At 35.4% G+C, this 22,956-nt stretch overlaps 1 protein-coding gene across 3 annotated transcripts; it reads left to right on the top strand.

Annotated features, from left to right (window-relative positions):
- The first annotated feature begins 12,668 nt into the window (after window positions 1-12,668).
- On the top strand, window positions 12,669-21,970 carry LOC120069814 (mannosylglycoprotein endo-beta-mannosidase). Of its 3 annotated transcripts, XM_090310847.1 has the most exons (11): window positions 12,669-13,012; window positions 13,347-13,485; window positions 13,772-13,999; window positions 14,142-14,200; window positions 15,493-15,541; window positions 16,326-16,556; window positions 18,528-18,697; window positions 18,788-18,992; window positions 19,200-19,868; window positions 19,964-20,191; window positions 21,032-21,970. In XM_090310847.1, exons 1-11 carry the CDS (start codon window positions 12,861-12,863, stop codon window positions 21,827-21,829), a joined length of 2,928 nt encoding a protein of 975 aa, XP_090166973.1. In that variant the 5' UTR covers window positions 12,669-12,860; the 3' UTR covers window positions 21,830-21,970. The 3 variants fall into 3 exon arrangements, with proteins under 3 accessions (XP_090166973.1, XP_090166974.1, XP_090166975.1); XM_090310849.1 differs by lacking the exon at window positions 12,669-13,012 and having other exon boundaries at window positions 13,352-13,477; XM_090310848.1 differs by lacking the exons at window positions 14,142-14,200; window positions 15,493-15,541 and having other exon boundaries at window positions 12,673-13,012.
- Window positions 21,971-22,956: the final 986 nt, after the last annotated feature.

The raw sequence follows: 22,956 nt of genomic DNA on the forward strand, positions 1-22,956 counted from the left end.
TTGATAAGGTTCGATCGATGATGAGTACGCTTCCTTATCTGACTCGTTTTGGAATTTTGTAGTAGAGACTGCAGCTTATATCCTAAACTGTGTTCCCTCCAAGAGTGTTGCCAGAACACCTTTGGAGTTATGGAATGGTCTTAAAGCTAGTTTATGTCATTTTCGTATCTGGGGTTGTCCAACACATGTGCTTGAGGCTAATCCTAAGAAATTGGAACCACGTTCAAGGTTATGCCTATTTGTAGGCTACCCCAAGGGAATGAAATGGGGTTATTTCTATGATCCTAAAGAAAATAAAGTGTGTGTATCGACAAATGCTACTTTTCTTGAGGAGGATCATATAAGAGAGCACAGACCTAGAAGCAAAATCGTGTTGAATGAGCTTTCCAAAGAAACTACTGAATCTTCAACAAGAGTTGTTGAAGAGCCTATTACCTCAACAAGAGTTGTTGATGTAGGTTCATCTAGTAGGTCAAATCCACCTTAAGTGTTGAGGGAACCTCGACGTAGTGAAGGAGAGGGTTGCGAACCCACCTATTCGCTATATGGGTTTAACTGAAATTCTAGCTATGGTAGCCGATGGCGAGGTTGAGGAGCCATTGTCTTACAAGAAGGCAATGGAGGATGTTGACAGAGATGAATGGATCAAAACCATGGATCTCGAAATGGAGTCTATGTACTTCAATTCAGTTTGAGATCTTGTAGATCAACCTGATGGGGTTAAACCTATAGATTGTAAATGAATCTACAAGAGAAAAAGGGGCGCTGATGGAAAGGTGCAAATCTTCAAGGCTAGACTAGTGGCAAAAGGTTATACCCAGGTAGAGGGAGTCAACTATGAAGAGACTTTCTCGCCTGTTGCTATGTTGAAGTCTATCCGAATCCTCTTATCCATTGCCTCATATTAAATTGTAGTTTCTTTTCTCTATTTTATGGCGTTTAATATAAATCATATTTATATTAACTTTAACAACTATGAATCACATTCATAGAAAATATATTTAAATCTCATTCAAATATTTATTTCCTCCCATTAAACTATAAGGTATCAAATACATTATGACTATTATATCGTATATAATTGAAACAATTTAATTATATTATATATAATTATATTATATATAATTAAATCACTCTTATTAATTGAACAATTCAAATTAACCCAAAAAACTAATTCTCAACTAAATCCTTTTGAGCTACCAAGGGGACCTTATGGACCTGTAATTTGAAGCTTTAACAATACATGAATAATTAATTAAACTTTTTAATTATATTATTCACCATCCGTTAACTGTCGGGTACTCCACTAAATACCGACAACTACACTCTTCGCACTACAGATATATTTCTATATCCATTAGATATAACCAACCAATAGTACGATGACCCTTCACAAATTGCTCATAAGTATAGTTGGGCCAAATTACTATTTTGCCCCTATAGTTACATCTAACTCCTTAAGTATCATTGATCCCTTTAATGAATAATAGATCATAGTCCTACTATGACTAAACCCCTCTCGAAGGGTGTGGCACCACATTGTTCAAGACTCGGAATCAACCCTTAAAGGAGCAATTTATCTACTTACCCCTACTTCAGGGAAGGAGTGAATTCCATCTTGTGTAGTTGTGTTCCTATTGTGGTTAATGCCCTAAATCTCATAAGGTCCTATAGTTTGTAATTGTATGAAAAAACTCTTATGTGATTAATAATATATGATATTTTTATTCACTTTGTCTATAAAATATATGATACTTTAGTTGCATTAACCACAAACCAATAAATTAACATCCAAGGTTATTGTTGTAACTTAAACATGTATGTGGAGACATATAGGTGGATCATGTTTAAGTGATACCTAAATGGTCTATAGTATATGGATAAGGCTGGGTACTTTATCCTGGTGACATTATGAGTATGACCCGCTTTGTAGATGTTACAATTATTGTAAAGTGCTACAAATGATCTGATCTTGATCATTCATGTATTAGACATGCGAGCGAGGATTTTCTATACAAAGGAGTTTGTATAAGACCGGACCAGTCTCATTATATAACACCATTCATAATAGAAACTTTCATTTCACTAGGATGACCATAGGTAACATGACCTTAATCCTGAGTGAGTTGTGAACTCTTGCCTATGAGGGCAGTCCTTTGATTTGTACGGGTGAGAATGGCCAGATTACCGACTCAATAAGCCTACCATTTTGGGCATTCATCTGATTGAGGAGTTAAGAACACAGCTACACAAGATGGAACTCACTCCTTCTCTGAAGCAGGGGTAAATAGATAAATTACTCTCTTAAGAACTGATTCTGGGTCTTGAATAATGTGTCACCACACCCTCTCTTGGCCCGAGAGGGGTTTAGTCATAGTAGAACTATGAACTATTGTTCATTCGAGGGATCGGTAGTACTTAAGGAGTTAGATGTAACTATAAAGGCAGAACGGTAATTTGGTCCAGTTGTACTTACGAACAATTTGTGAAGGGTCATTATACTGTTGATTGGTTATATCCAATGGACGTAGAAATATATCTGTAGTGCGAAGAGTGCAGTTTTCGCTTTTCAGTGAAGTGTTTGATAGTTAACTAATGGTGAATAATGTAATTAAAGAGTTCAATTAATTATTCACGTACCGTTAAAGCTTTAAGCTATAGGTTCATAAGGTCCCCTTGGTAGCTCAAAAGGATTTAGTTGAGAATCAGTTTTTTGGTTAATTTGAATTGTTCAAATTAATAAGAGGGAATTTTGATTCAATTATAAATGATATAATTGTTATAATGTATTTGCAACATTATAGTTTATTTGGAGGAAATAAATATTTGAATGAGATTCAAATATATTTTCTATGAATGTGATTCATAGTTGTTAAATTTAATATAAATATGATTTATATTAAATATCATAAAATAGAGAAAAGGAACTATAGTTTATATTGTATATGATACGACATTAAAACTATAGGTTATGTGTTATATTTGATATAACATATAGTTTAATATAAATAAGATATGATAAGTTAGTTATCATATTTATTTATATTAGTTTTATTATTTTGAAAATTTTCTCTCCAACCATTTTAGTGGGTGGTTAATTGGTTTTATGGAAAAAGGAAAAAAAGAAATTGTTTTTTCTTTTCTTCCAGACACTAGTTACACGATTGAAGTTTTTTCAATACGATAGAGTGAACAAAAATGTTCTTGTTCTTCTTCAATCATCTTCCTCCTTTAAACTAAAAAAAAAACCCTCCTAACCAAAATAGTCAGAGCCCACCACTCTTGGGTTCTCAGCCTGAGAATACGGAAGGCTCCCTGTGGTAGTGTCTTCTTGGTTTTGGTTCGTGAAGTTCTTGAAGAAAGTTTTCAAAGGTTGCTGTGTTCGAGTTTGTGACCGTTCGAGGAATTTAACAAGAAGAAAGGTTCTTCAAAGGTATCATCTCTTGAATTCTTTTCTTCTTTCAAGCATGTTGTTATTTATATATAGAATGCATATGTTGTATATTTATTGTAAATTTAGTTTTTCAATCAAAATAGAATTTGGACAATCCATTTCTGCTCAAGGATCTCTGTAAAACGAGTTCCTTCAGTTCCTAGCTCCCCAGTCAGACAAATCCCCAAAATGGTAGGCTTGTTGAGTCGACGATCTGGCCACTCTCACCCATACAAATCAAAGGACTGCCTTCATAGCCAGGAGTTCACAACTCATGCGGGATTTAGGTCTTGTTACCTATGGCCATCCTAGTGAAATGTAAGTCTCTATTATGATGGGTGTTATATAATGAGACTAAACATTTCGTGGTCCGATCTTATACAAACTCCTTTGTATAGAATATCCGCGCTCGCATGTCTAATACATGAATGATTAGGATCAGATCATTTGTAGCACTTTACAACAATTGTAACACCTATAAAGCGGGTCATACTCATAGTGTTACCAGGGTAAGGTACTCAACCTTATACATCTACTACGGACGATTTAGGTTATCACTTAAACATGATCCACCTGTATGTCTCCACATACATGTTTAAGTTACAACGAATGATAACCTTGGATTTTAGTTTATTGGTTTGTGGTTAACGCAACTAAAATATCACGTATTTTATAGACTAAGTGAATAAAATATCATATATTATTAATCACATAAGAGTTTGTTCATACAATATTTACAAACTATAGGACCCTACGAGATTTAGGGCATCAACCCCAACAGTCCATATGTCTTGTAGTAATACATGTTTGATGTCCATGTAAGTTCATCCTACTTGCCACTTTACCTATAAATAGTGGTCTTTGGTGGATTTTAAAATGATATATCAATTGCTGAGAAATCCACACCAAATTCTATTAAAATTTTCCATTGTTCAATTTTATAATTTTAGTTTTATTTATTTATTTATTATTATATAAAAATAATACTATACTATATTATTTTCCATATTTGTATTCCCATTGTACTCCTCAATTTTATAACAATTTTTAATTTTTTTAATATGTGAAATTGGATGGTAAATAATGTCAAATATATATATTGTTTTCTCTTCATTTTCATATCATGTCTCATTTTTCATTTAGAGAAAAATATATCTTAAAGTTTTTTTTAACAATTTAAAAGTTCAAAATTAAAATTTTTGTAAAATATGAAAAAAAAAAAAAAGTATATACTTTTTCTTTTAAAAAAATTAGGAAGACACAACTCTTCATGAGAGTGTTTTTTTGTTGGGTCCAAATTAATTATTTTCGTCGTTTTCTCGTTCTCTTGTAATTTGCTCTTACAAAATTAAAATTATTTTATTATATTTTATCTATATATTTATTTTTGTAATTTTTCTTCATTTTACATTTTATAGAAAGATATTTTCTTTGTGATTAATTAATTCATTTAAAATATTAATATTACTTTATCAAAATATAAATAAAAATGTCCCCAACCCTGCATATTATATAAAAAAAATTAAAACACGAATATAATTTTATGATTAATAATATTAGATAGAAAATACTTGTAAAAATAGTTTGATTTTATTTTATTAAAAAAGTAAAACCAAAACAAATTATAAAACATGTTTTTTTGTCTTCAATTTTTTTTGTTTTTTATTTTTAAAAACAAAACACGTTTTTGTAACCAAATATGTATGGTTTTTGTTTCTACAAAACTAAAAATCCGAAATCAAAAACTAAAATATAAATGGATATCAAATGAGACTTTAGATTTCGTTCATATAAACCATTTCATTTCATTTAGAATTTGGTTTGGTTCAACTTCAAGCTTGGTTGGTATTTAGAATTATTTAGAATTTTGTTTAAAAGAAAATTTTAATCTTTTTAGGGTAAAAATCCTTCCAAATAGCAAAGTAAATATCTTTATGAATAAAAATCTAATCATCCATTTTATTAATACGATATTTGAAAAAGTTTTTACACATTTAAGAATTGAATGTATGGAAAATTTTCAAATGTAATTTTAATAAAAGATCTGGCTTGATTCACTTTTAACAATTTAAAAGTTTAATTTGAAACAATCATATGTTTCTTTATTTGGAAGGAACCAGTTACTAACAATTCGATTAATTTTTTTCCCTACATCGAAGTCAAACGAGCAATTTGCACCTCAATATCGTTATGGGCCTCTGCTAGAGTTTCCTATAGCTTTGCTCTACTTGGGTGTAGTTCACTATCTTTTGAGTCCTAGTAAACATGTTGAAACAATTATACTTTATACATGATATTTTCTTAATTTTTCCTAATTTCTCCACTAGAGATTCTTAATTTTTCTGCATGAATTTCATTATCATCATCTTCGTTTTCTTCTTTCTTTCTATTGTTACTTTGTATTTTTATTCTCTCATGATATTTTATTTTTAATTGAATCTCCTCTATCATGTAATGAAATGTTACCACATTTTTTCAACAATTTCACTTTCAATTCCTTCAAATTTGGAAGATCATCATGAAACAACTCTCTATTTTTCACTAATTCTTGCTAGAAAATGTTCTAGGAAAAAAATTTTCATCTTATGATTTTTTTTGTTATATATTACATACTTGTCAACTACATACATACTTTTCATCTAAATATTCTATGTGAATTCAATTAAATAAAAATATATTTTACAAAATTTTACGTATAAATATTACACTTATTGTAGACAAATTACTATTATTTGTATAATCAACAACCCTATAACATACTTGATAACTGGCAGAAATGCCAGTTATTATAAGCCTTTTATTTAGAATTATGAGGGCTAATAAGTAAAAAATCCAATGATAATACTTAGAATTTGTGAAAAATTGAGTTTTACGTCGATTAGCACCTAAATCCTCACTGACCCCAATATTATGCGTTACTTCGTGCCAAAGTGTCTATTTTTATAACTATCACAGGAATCAAACGCATGCATTGAAAATAAGTAATCGCAATCAAACTTATGCACTGAAGCCAAGTGACCGCAAAGATAAACGCATGTGTTGAAAGCCATTATCGCATAGACGATCGCTTGAGGTGATTGCATGCGTCCATCGCATGAAAGTTGTGGTGATCGAATACGTCCATCGCATGGAAGTTGCGGTGATCAAGCGAATGCGGTAATCACTTGGAGATTGCAGCCACAGAGTGATGACCATAATAGAAGAGCGATCGCAAGATGGGTAGAATGCATTGATACTTCAGTTGAATCAGGCTCGGACACATACGTTGGGAATATCAACAAGATAAGATGATGTGACATTGCCCATACCGCGACAGAGGCTGTAGTGAGACATAACGCAATCATGATAGCTATCGGCGTTTATACTCTATAAATAGCTATTTGGACCTTGATTTCAAGATATCCGAACTTCTGCCTCAAGACAGAGGTTTGTGATCATAGATGAGAGCATGAGCGAGATTTTCAGTGAGAATTCTTCATCTCCACAAACCAGACCGAGTGACGACCGAAGCTTTCGCTGGAGATAGAGCTCGAGAGAGACATCTCCACCATTCATCCATGGCACCACAAGCAGCCTTGACGCAGAGTTTTTCATTTCTCCTCTAACCTCTGTATTGTATTACATTTTAGCTTAAGATATTAAGACGTTTTGTAATGCCTATCTTGCTTCCTTAAATGCCATCTTCTTCATCATCTTTATCTTTATCGTCATTTACCTTCATCGTTTATTTATCAAAGGCGATCGCATACTTAATCGTGTAGCCTAGAGATAGAGCGCATGTAGCAACCCACCGAGAGGTGTGCATTGTGCGAGTATAGTGAGTTAATCCTCTTTGCTTGGTGAAAGGCTGTAGCAATGCTTGTCTATGGGTTGTTGCAATGCTTGTCTATAAGTTACTTAACCGCGTCTAACTGCCTAAGAAGGTAAGAGATGGAATGCACTAAAGTAAAGTATGCATTGTTCCTAGAGATGGGCGCAATCTTATGCTCGACGCAACCATGTACTATAGAGATATAATCATGCGGCTGACCACCGAGAGGTGTGTGATACGTTAGTGTGACGAGCTGGGATTGCTCGAGATTTTTAAGATAATAAATATTACTATGCGTTAATAGTTGTTGTGTATCTACCTATTCTCATCGCAAGTCTTCTATTGCTCAATTTGTTTAGTTAGGAATAAGAGTAATGTGTAAATCCATTAAACTTCTTCTTTTTACTTTTATTCATCGCCTCAAACGCATTTCTTCACAAGCATTATTAAGTGACAAGTCCCTGAGTTCGACCTCGGATTACTCGAGAAACTTGCGTTCTAGTTATATTTGGCGAGAAAACAAGAAAACTTGTGATAAGGAACGCATGGTCATTGCATACTAGACTAACGTATTTCATTCCAATGCATGACCTCCGATGCATATGCATAAATGCATAGCTTAAGCATGTACCACACATAATTGCGTGCATAACCCCATCATTTCTCGAAATGCCCCCCTCCCCCCTAAAAAAAAGCTGAGATTACTCGAGCGATTTAAGATAATAAACATTACTATGTGTTAATAGTTGTTGTGTATCTACCTATTCTCATCGCAAGTCTTCTATTGCTCAATCTATTTAGTTAGGAGTAGGAGTAGTGTGTAAATCTATTAAACTTCTTCTTTTTACTTTTATTCATCGCCTCAAATGCATTGTTTCACAAGCATTATTGAGTGACAAGTCCCTAAGTTTGACCTTGGATTACCCGAGAAACTTGCATTCTCGTTATACTTGGCGAGAAAGCAAGAAAACTTGTGATAAGGAACGCATGGTCATTGCATACTAGACTAATGTATTTTCATTCCAACGCATGACTTCCGACGCATGGGCATAAACGCATAGCTTAAGCATGTACCACACATGATTGCATGTATAACCCCATCATTTTTCCTCCCACCAAGTTTTTGATGCCGTTGTCGAAGACTTGGTAGCTAATGGTTTGTTAAGTTTTGTGTTTTCGCAGGCACCCTTTTAGTCTTGGGCGTATTGTAGCTTGTGCGACTAAGCTGCAAACAATATTTGAAGTATAGGCGATGCATCGCAAGTCAATATTGACCCCGAGATAAAAAGGCTATCTGTCGCATGAGTTGGAAGTAATCTTAGGTGCATGTCAACCATCATGCGTCCAACAATTGCTGGAAGCTCCAATGGTCAGGACAACGAGTCTTGACTTAAGCAGTTGAGATTAGTCTCTTGCATGGAAGGCTTCTTGCGGTGACAACACTCCAATTTTTCCAGGGAAGTCTTCTACTCTATCTTTACCTTGCTTTCATAGTTTAGTTTATTTTTTTCATTTATTATTTTGGATATACGGCTGCTTCCTTGGTTGTGGTGCGTTTTCTCCTTGTAGGTGCGATAATAACTCTCCTCGGTGCGCAGTTACAATGGAAGAATCCTCCACATCCTTCAATGCAAGGCTTTGATCGCATGAATTCTAACGCGTTGTCGCATGCCTTATTCTACTTAAGGTTCTTTTCTTGTAATCCTTTATGCATTATCCTTTTGAAATTCTCCTTGTTTGATTACGGTCCTTTGCGATGCATCTATGATGGCACAAATAATTCACCACATCCACTAACTAAGCATCGCAAGTCTCTCCTTATTTTTAATAGCTTCTTCAAACTTTGAAAGTCTAAGTTTTATTACGCGCAAACCTTTGTTCAAACGTTTGTTACCACATTCCTGTGAGTTTGCATTTAGCTTGTGGTGAGAACGCTGCCAACCTCTAAGTTTGGAGGTGGCAGCGGTCTTGGAGAGTTACGTTCATTACATTGCGGTCATTCCTATAAAAAAAAATCGGAATAATAACTTCGCTGTCAATGCAATGGGGAAACCCATGTTGATAAGATTTAAGTTGTGAAAGGCACTTACCCATAGTTGGATGTCCGCATGACACCCGTGGGAGCAAGCCAAAACGAAGTTAAGTCGTTAGGATCAACGCATAAGTGCAACTCCTCTATCGGGCGCAAGCCAAATTAAGCAAGACATGAGTTGAGTTGAATATGGAACGCAACCAAGGTTGGATGCTCGCATGAAACACGTGGGGGTAAGCCAAAACGAAGAGCGTAACCAAGTTCAACGCTGCATTCGAATAAGTAATCGCATAGTCATGAATTGTTTTGAATGAATGCATTCTCAAGAGCTGAACGCAAAGTTGTGGAGAATGAATAAAAAAAATTTGAGTAAAGGCTTGCCAAATTTCAACTTAGAAAAGATCTCTTTGAACAAACAACCAAAGTAGAGAAGAGCATTATGGTCATGGTTAAAGGTACGAGTTAATTATATTCTGAGAGAAATTGTCATCGCAAAGGAACGCCGGAAGAAGAGGTAAGAATTTCTTGAGTATAACGCATGTTTGAGGACAAGCATGATTCTAAGTTTGGGGGTGTGATAACTGGAAGAAATGCCAGTTATTATAAGCCTTTTATTTAGAATTATGGACTAATAAGTAGAAAATGCGGTGATAATACTTTGAATTTGTGAAAAATTGAGTTTTGCGTCGGTTAGCACCTAAATCCTCACTGATCCCAATATTATGCGTTACTCCGTACCAAAGTATTTATTTTTGTAGCTATCGTAGGAATCAAACGCAAGCGTTGAAAATAAGTAATCGCAATCAAACGCAAGCGCTGAAGCTAGGTGACTGCAAAGATAAATGCATGTGTTGAAAGCCGTTATCGCATAGACGAACGCTTGCGATGATCGCATGCGTCCATCCTATGGAAGTTGCGGTGATCAAGCGAATGTGGTAATCACTTAGAGATTGCAGCCACGGAGTGTGACCATAATAGAAGAGTGATCGCAAGATGGGTAGAATGCATTGATACTTCAGTTGAATCAGGCTCGGACACATACATTGGGAGTATCAACAAGATAAGATGATGTGACATTGCCCATACCGCGACAGAGGTTGTAGTGAGACATAACGCAATCATGATAGCTGTCGGTGTTTAAACTCTATAAATAGCCCTTTGGACCTTCATTTCGAGATATCCAAACTTCTGCCTTAAGGCAGAGGTTTGCGATCACATATGAGAGCATAAGCGATATTTTCAGTGAGAATTCTTCATCTCCATAAACCAGACCGAGTGATGACTGGAGCTTTCGCTGGAGATAGAGCTCGAGAGAGACATCTCCACCATTCATTCATGGCACCAGCAGCAGCTTGACGCAGAGTCTTTCATTTCTCCTCTAACCTTTATATTATATTACATTTTAGCTTAAGATATTAAGACATTTTGTAATCAATGCATATCTTGATTTCTTCAATGCCATCTTCTTCATCATCTTTATCTTTATCATCGTTTACCTTCATCATTTATTTATCAAAGGCGATTGTATACTTAATCGTGTAGCCTAGAGATAGGATGCATGTAGCAACGCACCGAGAAGTGTGCGTTGTGCGAGTATAGTGAGTTAATCCTCTTTGCTTGGTGAAAGGCTGTAGCAACGCTTGTCTATGGGTTGTTGCAATGCATGTCTATAAGTTACTTAGCCACATCTAACTGCTTGAGAAGGTAAGAGATGGAACGCACTAAAGCAAAGTATGCATTGTTCCTAGAGATAGGCACAATCTTATACTCGACGCAACCATGCACTATAGAGATAAAGTCATGCGGCTGACCACTGAGAGGTGTGCGATGCGCTAGTGTGACGAGCTGGGATTACTCGAGCAATTTAAGATAATAAACATTACTATGCGTTAATAGTTGTTGTGTATCTACCTATTCTCATCGCAAATCTTCTATTGCTCAATTTGTTTAGTTAGGAGTAGGAGTAGTGTGTAAATCCATTAAACTTCTTCTTTTTACTTTTATTCATCGCCTCAAACGCATTGCTTCACAAGCATTATTGAGTGACAAGTCCCTAAGTTCGACCTTGGATTACTCAAGAAACACTCGTTCTCGTTATACTTGGTGAGAAAGCAAGAAAACTTGTGATAAGGAACGCATGGTCATTGCATAGACTAACATATTTTCATTCCAACGCATGACCTCCGACGCATGGGCATAAACGCATAGCTTAAGCATGTACCACACATGATTGCGTGCATAACCCCATCATTTTTCCTTCCACCAATACTTTAGCAATCATCGGTCTTATAATAGTCGGAAGTGGATGTCGAAGTTGATTATCGAAAATGATTTTCACTAGAGTTTATAGTCGAAGGTGGTTGTTGGAGCATGAAGTTGATCGCATGAAGGTAGTATTAGAGTTGGTCGCGAATTTTGTCGTCAAAGGTGGTTTTGGGAGCCTAGAGTTGGTCGCGCGAAAGTTGTCGTCGAAGTTAATCATCAGATATGATTTTCACCAGAGTTTATAGTCGGAGCCCGAAGTTGGTCGCATGAAGGTGGTATTAAAATTGGTTGTAGAAGTTTTGTCGTCAGAGGTGGTTGTCGAAGTCCCGAGTTGGTCGTTGGAGTTCATGCTCGAAAGTGGTCATCGTGATCATTGAAGGCGATTTTTGTCAGAGTTTGTAGTCGGAGATAGTTATCGGAGTCTACTAAGATTGTTGTCGGAGTTAATCATTGGAGTTTGTCGTCAGAGATTGTTGTTGGAGCCTGAAATTGCTCATCGGAGTTGGTGACACAAAGATAGTTGTTGGAGTTGGATCATCGGAGTTGTTTATCGAAAGTGGTTGTTGGAGGCCGGAATTGGTTGTCGGAATCAGTCACCAGAGTTGTCATTGAATTGTGACAACAATAGTTGCTGAGAGTGACAAATGGGTGGACTGTGGAGTGATTGAAAATATTAGAAGATAAAAATATCAACTCAACTCTACCAACTTTTAAAAGATACCAATTCGACTAGACTAAAAAATATTAGAAAAAAAAAGAAAAAAAACTGAAATATAGTTCATCGTTGGGAAAATTAAAAGAATATTGTCCTTTTAGAAACTATTTAGGAAAATATTGTTGTTTTCAAACTATTTGTAAAAATATTGTTGTTTTTTTTAATAACTCGAGGGTTCAAAATTCGACCAATATAGTCGAAACTTCAACCCTCGACAACCCTAATATATATATTGTTTCCAAGTTTTTCTTTATTTGTAAAGTTCTCAACGTTCGATCTCTACATTAATCGAATCCTTAACCCTCGACTTCTAGCCTCGAACTCCCAAAACAATAATATTTTTCTAATAAATTTCAAAAGAACAATATTTCTTTTGAAAACCACAATATTAATATTGAAGTTCCTTTAATCATTTCATAGCGTGACTTTCATTGCACCCTTCTCTAACAATGTCAGGCTCAAGCATCGAAGCTGAGAGAGTTAAATTCCTCTTTTTCAGTAATCCCAATTGCCATTTACAAGTTTCCAACTATCCCCTTCGCCATTTCCGTTTTCTTGATTCATCATCTTCGTTTTTTCTTTCAATTTCTCTGCTCCCTTAACAATGGCGGAAATCGGGAACAAGGTGAAGCTCAATTCCGGTTGGCTTGCGGCGAGGTCGACGGAGGTCCAGCTCAGTGGGACTCAGCTTACTACCACTCACCCTCCCTCGATCGGCCCTTCTTCGCCATGGATGGAGGCCGCAGTACCTGGGACGTAATTCCCTCTCCCCCTCTCCCTTTACTCTCATTTCTAGTAATTTGTTTCGAAATTGATTTCCCGCCCCCATGGCTGCTGTGGTTCTGTTTTGGACTCAAACAGAGCCATAGGCTTAGAATTAAACTATAATCAGTCCTTTTTGACTGGTGTCAACGCCTCGTAGACCTCGGTTAGACTAGGAGTTTTAACCCCAAATAGGGAAAATAGGAATTTCTTAATTGTTTCCTGAGACTTTCAGTTCTGACTTGTGAGGGGGTTCATTAATTTTATATGGAATTAAGTTAATAGAATTGATTACAAATTACAATACTGATTAATTCACGTTTGGCAGTGTATTGGGGACTTTGGTGAAGAATAAAGTTGTTCCTGATCCGTTCTATGGATTAGCAAATGAAACGATAATTGATATTGCTGATTCTGGGAGAGAGTACTACACTTTCTGGTTCTTCACAACTTTTCAATGTAAGCTGGTAAGATATTGTTTTTGAGGCCTTTGCCCTGTATACTCTTTTCTTCTTCAATGAAGGGATTTTCTTAAACGAAGAAATTATGGGTACTGGAATTGGTGACCTTTACAGTTAATATAATTAAAGATTGCGGCCGTAGTAATTGCATTGTTATGTGTGGGTTATGAAGGCTATTAGCCATATGAATAATTCACATTAGTGCATAAGTTGTTGAAAAATAGCTACTTGACCATGCAACATATAAGCTTTCCCGTCAATTCTGCTTCTTGAACCAATTCATAACTTGCAGTTAGAATCTCAGCACCTGGACCTGAATTTTCGTGCTATAAATTACTCTGCTGAAGTGTACATAAATGGTCACAAAAAGATCCTGCCAAAAGGGATGTTTAGAAGACATTCTCTTGATGTCTCTGAAGTTTTGCATCCTGATGGCACAAATTTACTAGCTGTTCTAGTTCACCCTCCAGATCATCCTGGCAGAATTCCAGACAAGGGAGGTCAGGGTGGTGATCATGAGGTATGTAGTTCTTCCTCCTTCTAGGACTGATTTTTTCTCAAGGTGCATCAAAGTCTTCTGCACATATGTAGGGGACATCCTAAGAATTTAGTCATTAGATTGGAAAAGATGTCGCTGCCTGATATTTTATATCTCATGTTAGATTGGAAAAGATGTCGCTGCACAATATGTAGAGGGATGGGATTGGATGACTCCTATAAGGTGACTAACTCGTGTTTATGAAATTAAATGTACAATCGTTCCTTTATCTCTTCACTGATTATATTTCACGTAATACCTACGTTTGGTGCTACTTTCTGCCAATAATCAGACTATTTTTTTCAATAAAAGTTCTGAAAGAATTCTGTGCATCATTCTATTTACTATTAGATATGCAATCAACAAAATTACTATTCTATACAAATGTCTTAGATCTATGTACTGACGGCCAGATAGATAATGTGGTTTGTTGAAAATAGATCCCTGTAAGAATATGGATATAGACATTCAAGTATTCAAACCAGAGAAGCATTGAATTATCAGATTCAGTTTAGCATGTTCTTGGAGTTAGGAGAGGGCATTAAACGAATGAATAGATGGTCTTTTAAAAAATGATAAACAAAAGTTTTTCCCTCAAATATTTGATCGTAGGTGCATTAATTTTCCTCTGGAATCTTACTGTTTGGGTTTTTGCATGTTGGGTAAAGGGGAAAATGCATTGGAGAAGTTTGGAAAATGAGTAGGTAATAGATGTAAGATATATGTGACGACCTTACCTGCATAGGATCTATTCTAAGTTTAAGATGTAAGATATTTTGGGTAATATTTGGGGTCAAGTATCTCTCTCTCATGCAGAAACCAGGAACTCTTCCCTTCCCCCTCCCCCCCGCTCTTTTTTCTTTTCCTTCATTCTTACGCGATCATGAATATATAAAGCTTGTCATTAGATTCTAATTTACTATCTGCTTTTTTTTCCCTCCTCCTTCTAACAAGATATAAAACTTTTCATTTAATGAAAATGAAGGGAGACTATAGCTCAAGGATCCAGACACCAAAAAGAGTGAAAGGCAATAAATTAGCTGGTCCATGAGATTAGAAAATAGTATATCTATGTCCCATGAGATCATTTGAGGTGTGTGTAACGAATAAAAAAAATGGTAAACACTTATCTGACTTTAGTAAAAAGATGAAAGCATGGAAATGATGTGTATAGTATAGTAACAAAATGAACAAGTTAATTCCATTTTAAACTGAGAAACAAAATTTATGACTTTAGTATTGTTTAATGGCTTACATTTATATTTTGCTTGTATAGTCAATTCAGATTCATGTATGACTAACATTTCCAATTTCCATTGTTTTACTTTTAAATGCAATATCTGGCCGCTATACTTCAGACTAGAAATAAGTTGAAACTTATATCGTACAAATACTCATTTATTGGTAGGACTACAACTGCTTATACCTGCAAAATTCTGCGTATATAATGCATTTTTGTATTTATGTTGCTATAGGGATCGAAACACTGGCATATGGGATGAAGTATCAATTTCTAAAACTGGGGTGAGTTTCATTCGAAGTACGCCTCTTATCCAATTTGTAAAAACATTGTTTACCACAAAAATATTTTGGTTATAATCTTATTTTAGTATCTTAACTTTCATTCTTATTCTATTTTGGTCTTAAATTGTTCAAATGTTTTGTTTCAGCCCTTCAACTTTTAATTTTTCTGTTTGAGTCCCTACACCTTCCATAAAAAACTGTTTCAAACCTCACCATTAATTTTTCATTAATCATTTAACAAAATCCTAAATTCATTTGAAAACCCAACTTATTGCTAAAGTTTCTAACAGGGATAAACATTCAAGGTTGTGTTAGTCTACTTCGTGTACTTCAACTTTTGATAGGTCCTTAAGCTTTCAATTTCGTGTCTAATAGGTCTTGATATTTATTGTTACGTTTATACTTACATTGCCAAATGCTTTAAATGCTCAAAACGAGCTCACTGCAGCATTTATCATGACACGGACACATATATGTTAGACCGATGGAGTTAACAATCTGGACATACTAGACACAGAATAAAAAAATATCTAGGGACTTATTAGAAACTTAACTTTTTATAGTACAATGGTCAAATTGACACACAATATTGTTCAAAGACCTATTAGATTTGTTCCATTCCATTTCTCCTGAGAATTTCACCGAATGCTCTTACCACGTGGTATGCTTTGGATGACCATTCATCTCATTAATATGCCATTGTTGATCTTCTCTTTTATGAAAAACATTTCTGATTGTTTCTAACGTTCAAAAGTCTCATGTTGATGCTTACTTTTTTGAACAGCCAGTGAAGATTATTGATCCTCACTTGGTATCAACGTTTTTTGACGATTATAAGAGAGTGTACTTGCATGCTACTCTGGAGATGCAAAACCAAAGCTCTTGGGTTGCAGACTGTTCTGTGAAAGTTCAAGTGACCACTGAAATAGAAGGTAACATTTGCTTGGTTGAGCATCTTCAGTCTCAGAGGGTGTCTGTCCCTGCTGGATCAACTATACAATATACATTTCCTCAGGTTGGTAATTACATCTTTCTTTGACAGTTTTTTTTTTTTTAATCTCTTTATCAGTCCTCAATATATTTATATAAATCGAGGTATCAGAGGTCTTATGTCACAATTTTGTTTTCCCATTAACTCCTAATAGGCTTCGCGTACTCCAAAGCTGGCTTTTGGAGACAGATTAATGAAGTTTTCAAGTTTTGCACCTCCTCTTGGTGGTGCTCAAACCATAGAAAAACTTCTATAGTGATAGATGCCACCTTTTAGTTGGTTTGAAGTTAGGGGGTAATATATCTTCATATCGTGTTTTATATCTATATGTTGCCTTGCTACGGTTGAGAGTTTTGACTTTAGGCTCATTTATATCATTTATCCTCCTTAAATAATTGTCGGATGTCAGAGTTTTTGGTCTGGTCGGCAAATTCTGTCTCTTTTTCCTTTGGGTTCTGTCGGTCTTTGTCCAATAGGAAAATGATGGAGGTGGCCTCTCTTCTTTTCTTGATTGAGAGTTTTGACTTTAGGCTTGGGAGAAAGGACGTTCGTATGTGAAGCCCCTCCCCTTCGGAGGGTTTCTCTTGTAAGTCTTTTTTTAGATATTTATTGGATCCCTCTCCCACCGTTGAGGCGGTCTTTGACATGTTATGGAGGATTAAGATTCCAAAGAAAGTCAAATTATTTTCTTGGCAAGTTGTGCTTGGGCGTGTAAACACGATGGATAGGCTTCTTAGAAAGATGCCTTTGTTAATGGGCTCTTGGTGTTACATCCTTTGTTGGAAAGTGGAGGAAAACATGGGTAACCTTCTTTGGGAGTATCAGTTCGCAGGATCTGTATGGAATGACTTCTTTCAAGAATTTGATTTTGTGCTTGCTCATTAGAGGGATGTTTGTTTGATTTGGGTTTCAGCAGTGATTAGGTACGAGCAAGAGTCTGATTAGGATTATGCTGGAACTGCTGATATTCCACTAGCCCCAAGGTCATTCCCAAGGGCTGCAAGGGACCGCCTTATCTAGACCGACAACACAACAAACAAGGGCAACTCGAATGGAACTATAAGAATAAGAGTAAGATAACCTTTTCGATCAGAGAGTTCTTCCTCCATCCGCTTTTCAAAGAGAAATGTCATTTCTTTGGGATGTTGGGGTGTGTGCAAATTTGTGGGATCTTTGGGGGGAGATAAACAATAGAGTGTTTTGGTGGAAAGAGACCCCAATGAGGTTTCACGTTTCTCTTTGGACTTTGGTTTTGAAGATTTTTTGTAACTATTCTCTTGGAAACATTTTACGCTGAGGGTTTTTGTGGCTTGATTTATATATATATATATATATATATATATATGCCCTTGTGTTCTTTTATTTTTTCTCAATGAAAGTAGTTGATTCTATTAAAAAAAAACCTGAACAGAGAAGAAAAAGAACCATGGAGCAAAAGTGAAATTGGATATTCTAAATTAAGAATCAATAAATTGGTGAAAAAGAAGGGAGCTTGTCTTTGGAAGAGGACCATTGGGTAGAACATGAGATGTTCCAAACATGAAAGATAAGGAACTAAAGAAATATAATCTTTAGGGTGTGGAGAGATCTTCTAGTGATATATGGTCTCTTTTTAGATTCTATGTTTCTGTTTGAGCTTTCATGATGAAGCATTTTTGTAATTATCCTCTAGGTTTTATATTATTTTGTTGGGCTCCCTTTTTGTAGTTCATCTCCCTTTTTTGGGCTTTATTTTTTTGTATGCCCTTTTCTTCTTTCTTTTTTTCTCAATAAAATAAAATATGATAATGAACTTACCTTTTACTTCACTTTTTTTTTGTCTCTAGATATTTGCTAAGACTTCTAGTAATGGAAATTGGAAATTCTAAATTTACTTTAGGTCTATGTTATTCTTTGAAGTCCGATGGTTAACTACAAATAGTTCACTGAGATACAAGTCATTACACATAAGTTGGCTCAAAACTTTGGCCTATGTGGTTTTGTGGTGAATGACAGCTCTATTTCTACAAGCCCAATCTGTGGTGGCCGAACGGAATGGGAAAGCAATACTTATATAATGTTGTTATATCTGCTGACGTAGATGGATTTGGGAAGTCTGATTCCTGGAGTCATGATTTTGGTTTTCGTAAAATAGAAAGTCATATTGATACTGCAACTGGTGGAAGGTACAGTTTAAGTTCATTTCACACCCATGTTTGATTAAGTTTCTTTTTTGTTAGATTGTTTAGGGCCTTCATAGCGTTTCTTCCCTGCAGGGTGTTCAAGGTCAATGGGCAGCCTATATTTATTCGTGGTGGAAATTGGATATTATCTGATGGGTTGCTTCGACTTTCAGACAAACGTTATCATACGGACATCAAGTTTCATGCAGATATGAATTTTAACATGATCCGTTGTTGGGGTGGTGGTTTGGCGGAGAGGCCGGAATTTTATCATTATTGTGACATCTACGGCTTGTTGGTAAGTTGTAGCTCCTTTTCAATTGTGGATAAGTGAGTTCTCTCTATCTCTCTCTCTCTCCCTTTCATATCACGTCAAACTCCTCCATAACATGCTTATCCTTTTTTTTATATAGTCCTTAATTAATTACTGCATTTACTTTATAGTTTTTTTTAACTAAGATTGAAATAGTAATGTCAATCGATATTGAGGATTAAATAATTGTAGGTGTGGCAAGAATTTTGGATTACTGGAGATGTTGATGGACGTGGTGATCCAATATCAAATCCTGATGGCCCTCTGGATCATGATCTTTTCTTGTTTTGTGCAAGAGACACAGTTAAGCTTTTGAGGAACCACCTCAGTCTTGCTCTTTGGGTCGGTGGAAACGAACAAGTTCCACCACCAGATATCAATGCTGCTTTAAAAAATGACTTGAAACTTCATCCTCATTTTCAAGTATCAAGCAAAAATAAGAAGTGGACGAGAGTTTCATCCTTAACACCAGAGGATCCGAGCCAATATCTAGATGGTACTCGCGTTTATGTACAAGGATCCATGTGGGATGGATTTGCAAATGGGAAAGGAGACTTCACTGATGGTCCCTATGAGATCCAATGCCCTGAAAACTTTTTTAAGGATGATTTTTACAAGTATGGATTCAATCCGGAGGTTGGTTCTGTTGGCATGCCTGTCGCCGCTACCATCCGAGCCACAATGCCTCCCGAAGGATGGCAGATTCCATTGGTTAACAAACTACCCCATGGATATGTAGAAGAAGTACCAAACCCTATTTGGGATTACCATAAATACATCCCCTATTCCAAACCAGATAAAGTTCAGAGTCAGATTGAACTTTACGGTTCTCCCAAAGATCTTGATGACTTTTGTTTGAAGGTGAAAAGGAAGTTTGTGGCTTTAAGTTGTGCCATGTGTTTTTTTTTTTTTTTTTTTTACTGTTAAAACTATTTACTGATATTCGAAACTTCCAGGCTCAACTTGCTAATTATATCCAATATCGAGCTCTAATAGAGGGCTGGAACTGTCGAATGTGGAAGAAGTACACTGGTTTCCTAATCTGGAAAATGCAAAATCCTTGGACAGGTCTAAGAGGTCAGTTCTACGATCATCTTCTCGACCAAACAGCAGGTTTCTTTGGATGTCGTTGTGCTGCAGAACCTATCCATGTCCAGCTGAATCTAAGCACATACTGCATTGAGGCAAGTTTTTCTAATATTGTAATTCTTGGAAGTATTGATATAGTTAAATTTATCTTAACCCATTAGTTTAAGCTTTTGGGTTGATCCATAATATAGCATGCTATCAGAGCAAGATGTCTTATGTTAGAATCTTGTAAAGTCATTTTCTCACCAATTTAATGTGATTTTCACTTATTGATCCATCCTCAAATTACTAAGTCTACAAGTGAGGGAGAGGGTTTTATTAGGTACTAGATATTTAGTATGTTGTTAGTTAAGGGGCATAAGGGTAATTAGATAGATAGGTAGTTACTGAATAAAGGTAGTTATTGTATAAGGGTAGTTACTACATGTTGTTATAAATAGAGAGGAGGGTAAATGAGTGAAGGGGAGGTTATCTTGTAGAGTGATATAGAGCTTGGGTGAGTACACTCAAGAGGGAGGTTCCAAGTTCCTTTATGCTTGGGTTATCTTGTATTTTCATCTTTATATTTCAATATATTTCAGATCTTGTTCTTGTTAGGAAGTATCCTAACAGGTTAAGATATTGATTTAATTTAATTCACCCTAATCCATTAGCATAATCTTTTAAACACTTACACACTACCGCTTTTGGTTTGAAACAAGAAACAACATAATTGGGAAAGGGGTGGGTCTTTGAGTAGAACTCCAAATCCACTTGTTTTGTTCAAGGCTTCAATTTTCTTTAGACGGGGGCTGATAGCAATGGGGCATAAACTATATATTTATCTCATCATTTCCTATGTTCTTGTAACCATGGGAATCCCAGGATTTAACTTTGTTTTCATCTGTGTTTTCTCAACTTAACTGTGAGTTTGTTTTTCTCGCTGCCTTGAACAGGTCGTAAACACTACATCGAATGAGATATCTGGTGTTGCCATTGAAGCCTCCGTGTGGGACCTTGAAGGGACACGCCCATATTTTAAAATTTTTGAGAAACTCTCCTTGCCTCCAAAGCAGACATCATCCATTGCTGAGATGGACTATCCAACATACGAAAATTCCAAGCCTGTCTACTTTCTTCTTCTCAAGCTGTACGAGATATCAAACTACGGTATTATCTCGAGAAACTTCTACTGGTTACATCAGTCCGGTAGAGACTACAAGATGTTGGAGCCCTACAGAAAGAGTAGCATACCCATTAAGGTCATATATGAGTTTAATAGAAAAGGATCCAGCTATGAAGTCAGTGCGAATGTGCAGAACAATTCAAAGAATGCAGAATCTTCAAGGTTAACCTACAAGAACAACTTTATCAATAGGCAAGGCCAAGGAGATTTAGATTCAAATTCTTTGCTTCTTGAAAACAAAGAACAGACCAATGAAAAATACAGCACTGGTTTCTTTTCCAAGATCTGGAGACGTACAAGTATTGAAAACAACAGTCCAAGGTTAGTTGAAATCGACGGGAATGATGTCGGAGTTGCCTTCTTTCTTCACTTTGAGGTCCATGATTCGAAGGTAGAGGATGAAGGAGGGGATACAAGAATTCTGCCTGTTCATTACTCAGATAACTATTTTTCCCTGGTTCCTGGTGAGGCTATGCCCATCAATCTCTCTTTCGAGGCTCCTCCTGGTGTTACTCCAAAAATTACCCTTCATGGTTGGAATCTTTCTCAATCTTTCACCGTCTGTTGATATGTAGGTAGCAGTTGAATTTCCTATATATCTTGTGTATTAACTATGTATTTATTATTTATATTTGTAATAAATATGCATTTGTAATATATATATATATATATGTATGTATGTATGTATATGTATTAGCACTTGGTTCAATTTTTTGTGGGTTCATGTCTCGTTCAATTTTGAGGTAGGATATGTTATTGGTTTAGATCTAGTTTGTTCGTTCAGTTTAGAGGCTGTTGGATAAATAATTGGTTTTTAGTTTTTAGTGTTTGAAAAACAGGTTTGTTTGGTATTTTCTGTTTTTTCAATTTTAAAAATGTTTTTGAAAATTTTAAAAGATTTTTTTCCCTTTAAAAAAGCGGTTTTTGTTTTTGAAAAACCATAGGCTATTGTATTAAAGAAACTCAAGGGCATTGAAATTTTTTGGTTGTCCAGCGGTTAAGGAGTGTGTTTGCCATTCTCTTACACACGCCTTCGGACCCTACTGATTGGAAACTTTTTATTGTTTTTTATTTTTTAAAAACAAAACATTTTATTGTAACCAAATATGTATGATTTTTGTTTCTACGAAACAAAAAATCCGAAATAAAAAACTAAAATATAAATGGATATCAAACGAGTTTTTAGATTTCATTCATATAAATCATTTCATTTTATTTAGAACTTGGTTTGGTTCAACTTCAAGCTTGGTTTGTTAAAAAAAAAAAAAAAAAAAAAAAAAAAAAAAAAAAAAAATCTTCTACCTAATCAAGTTTTCTTCATTCAAATATGGAGCAAGATTCATCAAGTCTCCTACTACTATGAACCAATATTTCATTAGGAAATCTTTAGTTTCTCTGGCAAATTCACGTCTTTTCTTGTAATAGTTTTATCTTTGTACATTTTTATTCTTGAGCTTTTTGAGTAAATGACTATTTAATTCATATTATATTTTTTAGAGAAAATAGAAAAAGAGAAAAATACACCGAAATGAGCATTGCTTAACTGACATAGTGTTTGATTATCAACCTCGAAGTTAGATATTCGATTCTTCATGTTGTCACAAAAAAAGGGAGGTGGTATCAATTTACTAATAATCGTATCAATCCATCCTCCATTATTATGTTATACTTGATAAACAACGAGTCAACTTTCAT

The sequence above is a fragment of the Benincasa hispida genome, chromosome 2 (assembly GCF_027475165.1).
Source record: "Benincasa hispida cultivar pf3 chromosome 2, pf3_genome.v1.1, whole genome shotgun sequence".
Lineage (NCBI taxonomy): Eukaryota > Viridiplantae > Streptophyta > Magnoliopsida > Cucurbitales > Cucurbitaceae > Benincasa > Benincasa hispida.